We start from the raw sequence: 7,964 nt of genomic DNA, 5'->3' as shown, positions 1-7,964 counted from the left end.
CAAGGTAACAGATGAGACTGGAAAGGTACATGGTGTCAGGTGTTGTTCGTCAAATTATTATTATTTTGTGTTCCGTTTGCCCTACAGCAAATGAACTGAGATCAGGACGGAAATACATTCACTGGATTCAGAAGAGGGAAGTCATAATAAGACATTTCCCTGAATGAAAACGGGAGCAATGTGTTGAAAATAGGTGGGAGGAAAAATAAAATGCTGCCTTTTCAAAAAATGTGTCTGCGAAGAGATGAAGAGAACATGGGCTGGTCACTAGAGAGCACTGTGGGGCCACAGGTGGGACTCGTCTTTCTTCTCTTCCTCCCTCTTTTTTTTGTTTCTTTTTCTTCTTTCTCTCTTTCTTTCTTTTTCTTTCTTTCTTTCCTTCTTTCCTTGTTTCTCTTTCCTTTTTTCTTCCCTTCTCTTTTTTCTTTCTTTCTGTCTTCTTTTTTTTCTTTCTTTCTTTTGTTTTTCCGTCTTATTTTTTATTTTTTTATTTTAGATGAAATAGGTCAGCGTTGACATATTGAACATTCTGGGGGAGCAAGGGAGTATAATTGCTGGATCAATGTCCTTGATGTGTAGGGAGGTTACCCATGCCCAGGAGAGGTGCCCTTTATTGAAAGACTAGGGGCCACACACAGTGGCTCATGCCTGTAATCCCAGCACTTTGGGAGGCCAAGGTAGGAGGATTGCTTCAGCCCAGAAGGTCAAGACCAACCTGGCAACAAAGTTAGACCCTGTCTCTACAAAAAATCTTAAAATTAGCCAAGCATGGTGGCACACACCTGTAGTTTCAGATACTTGGAATGCTGAGGCAGGAGGATAGCTTGAGCACAAGACTTTGAGGCTACAGTGAGCTATGATCACGCCACCGCACCCAGCCTGGGTGACAGAATGAGATTCTGTCTCAAAAAAAAAAGAAAAAAAAAGACAGAGAGAGAGAGAAAGAAAGACTAGAAGGGAACATAAAATAAACATTGTAGATGTAGATGTCTGTAGTTTGAGGGCAAGGTTGGATCTTGAGGCTTAATAGCCTCCTTTATTTTTTATTTTATTTTTTATTTTTTTGAGATGGAGGCTTGCTCTGTTGACCAGGCTGGAGTGCAATGGCGTGATCTTGGCTCACTACAACCTCCACCTCCTGGGTTCAAGAAATGCTCCTGCCTCAGCCTCCCAGGTAGCTGGGACTATAGGCACCCGCTATCATGTCTGCCTACATATTTTAGTAGAGACGGGGTTTCACCGTATTGGCTAGGCTGGTCTTGAAATCCTGACCTTGTGAGCCACTCACCTTGACCTCCCAAAGTGCTGGGATGACAGGCGTGAGCTATCGTGTCCAGCCAATGACCTCCTTTTTCACCACGAAGTAAGAGGATTTATGTTTTGCTGTAAGTTGGAAGAGGAGACTAAGAAGTGTAAGGAAACTAGAGGTGATTAGTTTGAAATAATAGTTGAATAGGAATATGAATTGCAGATGAGTTATTCCCAGAGAGCCCAGCTAAAGCTAGAGACGAAATGCTCCACTGAAGTAGAGATTCTATGCTGAAAGCAGAGTTGGGTTTCAGTTAAACCCAAGAGGTAGAGATAATGGAGTGAGAAGGATCAAGACGCTAGGACAATTGCAGGAAAAGTTGGGAAGCAGGTTTGGTTAAGGGGGTCAGATGCCAATGACTGCAAGGGGGTGAGAATAAAGTGACAAACAGGAAACTAGAAGCACTGTTTGAAGAGCCATTGAGGATGACAAAAGGGTATTAGCTGGACTCAATTAAAAATAATGTATTAAAAGATACTTTTTACAAAAATCTTTTCATAGTCATTACCTGAGAACATGAAAATGGGCAATAGGATAGAGGGGAGAACTTTTACTTTTGACTTTACATTCTTCCATACTGTTAGAGATACATTCTATGCCACGAACAAGTATTACAATTGTTATTAAAAGCTGGCTAGAGTATCTATTGACAGGGTATGCAGTTAACTAGAGTACATATTAATTAAGTACTTTTTTAGAGACAGGGTATTGCTTTGTCACCGAGGCTGGAATGCAATGGCACAATCACAGCTCATTGCAGCCTCACACTCCTGAGCTCATATGATCCTCTCTGGAGGCCTCAGTCTCTCGAATAGCTACAACTATAGGCACACGCCACCAGGCCTGGCTAATTTTTTTTTTTTTTTTTTTTTTTTTTTTTTTTTTTGTAGAGGCAAGGTTTCATCAAGTTGCCCAGGCTGGTCTTGAATTCTTGTACTCAAGCGATCCACCTACCTCCACCTCCTAAAGTGCTGAGATTACAGGCATGAGCCACTGCACCTGGCCTTAGAGTACATTCTTATAAATAAAGGCACTGATGCGGTGAGATTTTACTATTGGAAACGAGAAGTCCTTCCAGTCTTAAGTCCTTACCTCATTTCCTACTCTAGGGTCCTCACATTAACCTGTAGACTTCCATTTCCTGGCACCCTTTCTCTTGTTCTCCTTCACTCTGAATCACTTAGGACTGAAGGTGATGCCAAAATGTTTCTGAGAAAAGAAATCAAGGAAATGAACTGCATACCTATGCACAGATTTTTCTGTCTAATGAATTCAGTTGCATCGGCTGGGATCATTGAGGATGACCCTAGGAGGTAGAAAAATTGACAGAGTAAAGATAATATGACATTCCTAATAAATGAGCTAAAGGTCTAAACACTCTAGAAGGTTAATCTGGAAAGCTTCCAAAGTCAATTGTTTACCTTACCTATCCTTTTACCAAGTCTTACGTGATCCTAACTGAGTCAGATAACCCCTTGTGATTTTATCTAAAGCATCCCAAAAAATAGAGGAAGAGAAATGAAAGGAGTGTTTTGTCTTAGAGTCCACTACCTAGCTTTACAGTACATTTACCCAATTATCAAAATGCCTTTGTTGCCAAACATATAAAAAATGTGAAAGTATTTGGCACAGTGAGAATTCTGTTATCAGATCTGAAGGTAGCATTTGTTATTACAGTATAGTGCTGGTTGAGCAAGGTCTTGGAAAATTAAATTAATGTTTATTTTATATTAGCTCTTACAGTAGATTCCAACAGGTGACTTTTAAAAACACTCATCAAAGAATTGTAGCTGGAATGTAGAACTAGCCTAAAACTGAGAAGATAGATGCCCAAGCAATTTTATAAACTATCAGCCAACTTTTGTAAAGGGTTGCTATTATTAAGCAGTTTGCATGGTTTTTATGTAAATTTCCCTTTGGTTTACAAACTTGATTTATAGGTCAAAATTTCCCTCAACTTTAAAAATTCAAATTTCACTGCCCTTGTTTACTTCTAACACTGATTTCTATGGTATGTGATTAGAGGATAATCTGTGGCTATCTAAAGACCTGTGTTTATATTTTGCAAGGTACCTTTCTCTGTATATGCAGGAATTCTCTTGTTATTGTGAAATCTATCCTCTCCTCTTTGTCATTTATGAAGGAGTGCTGGAAAAATCTGGGGTGTCTCCAGTCCTCTTAAGCACGTATTTTTACCATGATTTTATGCATGAGACCAAATGCTCTGCTGGAAGCATTATTAACACACACCAAGAGATACTTTAACATAGAAAATCTTTTTAAAGTATGTTTCAATCACTATTAATTGGCTTCTCAGAAACCTCTTATTATATCTTTCTGGATTCCTCCACCAAAGCTGTTTTTCATGTTTTGATAACAAAAATTAACTTGTCATAGATATAGGCGAAGAGAACTTGACTTTTTTGTCTCAGGCCTTTTGATAAATGCTTATTACTGAATTGCTCTTCCTTCATTTAATTTTCTACTACAGGGCTTTCACCAGGTTTGAAAAGCATACATTAAACAATACGCATAGCAACCGTTCTTTCCACTGAATGAATGGAACCATAAAGGTTACTCTACAGGCCAACTGAATAAGCTAATTTAGCCACTGCCTGTGTATGTTAACCAGAAGAGAAATATTTCTGTGGCATTTTTTAAGAAAGATGTATCTTAAATGAGCATTTTTTAGTATGAAGTGACTTAAACTTGGACAGTGTTTGAAGTTAACTGATTCAAGCAGTATTACTGGTAATCGTGACAGTGTGAAATTATTTAGCATGTGTAAAAACAAAAAAGGAAGGAGCAAAACCCTACCAGAATTTATCCTTAAGATGCGACTATCAAGATCACTACTATTGATGAGGCTGGAAAGCTGCCATTTCATTAAGTGTACCTTTTCTATTAAAAGAAATATTTTTGGCCGGGTGCAGTGGCTCACGCCTGTAATCCCAGCACTTTGGGAGGCCGAGGGGGGTGGATCACGAGGTCAAGAGATCTAGACCATCCTGGTCAACACGGTGAAACCCCGTCTCTACTAAAAATACAAAAAATTAGCTGGGCATGGTGGTGCATGCCTGTAATCCCAGCTACTCAGGAGGCTGAGGCAGGAGAATTGCCTGAACCCAGGAGACGGAGGTTGCGGTGAGCCGAGATCGCGCCATTGCACTCCAGCCTGGGTAGCAAGAGCGAAACTCCGTCTCAAAAAAAAAAAAAAAAAAAGAAATATTTTTGGAAAAAAATAAATCCTGAGGGCCACTGTGGTGGCTCTCGTCTGAAATCCCAGCACTTGGGAGGCCAAGGCAGGTGGATCACTTAAGGCCAGGAGTTCAAGACCAGCCTGCGCAACATGGGGAACCCTCATCTCTACAAAAAACACAAAAATTACCCAAGTGGTGGCACACGCCAGTAGTCCCAACTACTTGGGAAGCAGAGGTGGGAGGATCACTTGAGCCTGGGAGGTTGAGGCTGCAATGAGCTGAGATCACATCTCTGACTCCAGCCTGGGTGACAAAGCACGACCCTGTCTCAAAATAAGGAGTAGAAAAGAGGAGAGGGAGAGGGGAGGAGAAGAAAGGAGAAGAGAGGAGATGACAGGAGAAGAGAGAAAAAGAAACCCGGAAGTACTGATGGTAGTTCATCAATGGTATGGTGTTGGGTGAATACATCCAAATGCTCTCATGCACAGTGGTCTTAATGGGAAATCAGCTTGTTTGGCATAACATTCACAATAATATTATCCCCATATAGCTGTTACTCAGATTCAACAGCATCAAGATTTTCCTACATTGACCTCATATGTCTAATTTTCTTCCTTAACTGTTAAAGCAATTCCCAAAAGTCATGTCATTCATTTCACTCTTTCATTTATTGGTATGTATCTCATAAGCCTTGACATCACCACAAGCCATTACCACATATTACAAACTGTGAATAAACATTCTCTGGTATATCTATCTTGGAACATTGCATAAATGTAGCAAAACTATTTTCTGTCAGAAATACCTCAGGGGAAGGGTACTCGTGAATGGAGAGGCATACATCTCCTCTGAAGGCAATTGTGTTTGCGCAATTTTCTTCTCATGGCCAAATTAACTGAAGGAAAAAGAGAGAAGCATTAGGAGCAATTTTCAGAGGTTTAATTATTGTTTAATCTAGACAATGTAAACATATATTTTGGAACCAAACTAGACTGTGGTTATTTGCTATTTGTTCAGATGTGATTCTGAAATTAAGAATCAATGTGATGCATATACACAAGGGGTGTTCCTAACAGTTCATGTTAATAGCGAGATCGTCTTTTACATTTATTCATTTATTTAATCCCTATCGTTAAGCAATCTACCAAGGTCTAAAGAGTAATATCCTCCTCCTTTTACATGATTTTTTCCTAAATGCTCCTAGACCTTTTATTTTAGGTAGTAAATTAATCACAAATATTTTGTGAGAACATTGTCCAAGCTATTCCGTGTTTCCGAAAAGTATAAATGGCCTGAATAGTGACTACTGTAAACAATAAGAAGGGATCAAGCTGCTTTCTCAAAGTTGCTGACTTGGAACTTTTTAAAAATTTATGTAAAAGAACAGACCAGGGGACATCATTTAAAATAAACTCACAGTGGTCAAACTTCTAATTAACTAAAAAGCAAAGTCTGAATTTTTAACAAGTAATGCATCATTTTCTATTCTAACTGGAGATGTGTATTATCAAGAGAATAATCTAACATATTTGGATGTAAATATTGCCACCTTTTTATTTAAAGTTGGGTTTGTGATTTTCCTGAGTCAGAAAACTTTTAACTTTCTAATTTCTTTTCCTTTTTTTTTTTTTTTGTTCTTTCTTTTTTTTTAACTTACCAGTTCTTTGAAATCTTAGCTATTTGGTTTTGAAGTAAAAGTACATTAGAATAATTTTGTGTACTAAATTTCTGTTAAATACAATATAGTTGATATCATCTTTGAAAACGTGTCAAGTAAATTAATATATCTTTACCATACATATTTTTGACACTTTTTGGCTCTGTAAGCATAATAAGAATAACAACTGCACTTAATTGTTTTAAGTGACATGCCTAGTTACATAACTAGAAATAACAGCTATTGACTTAAGATTTCATGTACATTTTGTCACATTATGCTTTTTGTATGTTAATTCAGTCCCTACACTGGCCAGCAAGATACTTATAAATAAAATTCTTTGGAGTTTCCATTTTACCTAAAAATTTATAGATTTCTTTCCCTCTGTAATGAATAGACCAACATTTCTGTTTCATTTTACTTGTAAAGACAACACATCTACAATAGCTTAGAGATCTATTTTCTTTGCATTTAGAAAAAAAGTGGTAAAATACTTATCATTTTGAAGTCCAGCTATTTTTAAAATATTGAAATAATAGACCCAACAGGATAGATAGCATACTTTCAAAGTCCCACACGTTTATCCCCAACACTACTAACCGCAAGCACACCTAAGCGGTTTTCAGATAAACACAATCATGCTCAGAGACCCAGGGATGCAAACAGGCAAAACAAGTTACTTGTACAAATGTTATCAAAGGCCTACCTGGTCTCTGTCCGCTGATAAGGAGAAGACTCATAATAAAAATAAAAAATGCAAAAAGGAATTTCTGAAATCTCATTTTCCTACCGCACAAAAGTGAAGCAATGGCTCTCAGTGTAAACCAAACGATCTGTAAATAGTCTGTGCAATTTCTGTGTGGCTGTCTTCACATTCTAATGACAAACCTCAGAGAACTGCCAGCTGCGTTTTCCAAGAAGGTTAATGATCACATCAGACAAGGTTGCGGAGCTCTGTGCTGTGGTCAGAGCCTCCTTCAACCTCAACCCCCTCCTCCACTCCTCTCCTCCTTTCTCCTCTGGCACTCCCCTTTATTTCCATAAGCAAATATTGGTGAAATAAACCATTCAAGCATGCTGTAATTTCAGTGGAAGTATACTCTGAAAGCTCCAAAAAGAGACCGACTTAAATTCAATCTGGATACGAAGAAATATGTAAAACAATATGTGACACTGCCACCTCCCCTTACCATTTGCATCTGTTTAAACTTTGCTCATATTGGTCCCACATGCAGAAACCAGTGGAAATGACAGGAAGTCTCTCTTTTGTCCTTTTCGGAAGGAATTCTGAAGCTCTAACATAAGACCCACAAATGCTTTGTGGCAGAACATATGCCGAAATGCCTTATCTTCACCAAGCTTACTACAAAGAGGTGTCTGTTTGCACTCTCTCCAAATTACCTAACTCATGTGGGTTTGTATTGGTAAAGATTTTGGAAATTTAGAATGTTTTGAAATAAATCTGCAAAACATTTACATTTCTTTTAATATTTGGTAAAATGCAATTTTAAAAGTAACGAAGATTATTTTCATCTGCAAATGTCAGGATTTTAAAAAAGGAAGTTCAGGCAAGCCACAAACTCATGAAATCTATGTTGTGTTAAAAATTTACATGTGGTGGAATACCAGGCTAACATACCACAGTCACAGAAATTGGAGAAAAAACATCTTAGTTTATCTCCCAGTGAATTCAGTAGACACCAAAGCAGTCTAGTCTTGGCCTTCTTACACATACACCAAGATCTCTTTTTGTTTCAAGTGCTCCCTTATATGTCAGATATAGCTGTCATAAATGGAA

At 38.1% G+C, this 7,964-nt stretch overlaps 1 protein-coding gene across 1 annotated transcript; it reads right to left on the bottom strand.

Moving 5' to 3' along the window:
* Window positions 1-5,160: 5,160 nt before the first annotated feature.
* Window positions 5,161-7,116, bottom strand: APELA (apelin receptor early endogenous ligand). Its single transcript, XM_032273386.1, has 2 exons — window positions 6,873-7,116; window positions 5,161-5,404 (listed from the first exon to the last, which is right to left on the bottom strand). The coding sequence occupies exons 1-2, from the start codon at window positions 6,946-6,948 to the stop codon at window positions 5,316-5,318; spliced, it is 165 nt and encodes a 54-aa protein (XP_032129277.1). The 5' UTR covers window positions 6,949-7,116; the 3' UTR covers window positions 5,161-5,315.
* Window positions 7,117-7,964: the final 848 nt, after the last annotated feature.

This window comes from Sapajus apella, unplaced genomic scaffold, assembly GCF_009761245.1.
Source record: "Sapajus apella isolate SASKATOON/1434 unplaced genomic scaffold, GSC_monkey_1.0 scaffold3113, whole genome shotgun sequence".
In the NCBI taxonomy this organism is placed as follows: domain Eukaryota; kingdom Metazoa; phylum Chordata; class Mammalia; order Primates; family Cebidae; genus Sapajus; species Sapajus apella.
This window is presented reverse-complemented; position numbering and strand designations above follow the sequence as displayed.

Excerpts from the sequence above, each read along its gene's own strand:
- APELA (XM_032273386.1), bottom strand. The coding sequence starts at position 6,948 with ATGAGATTTCAGAAATTCCTTTTTGCATTTTTTATTTTTATTATGAGT. Across the intron at positions 5,405-6,872 it reads TATCAGCGGACAGAGACCAG|TTAATTTGGCCATGAGAAGA; the intron begins GTAGGCCTTTGA and ends TTTTTCCTTCAG.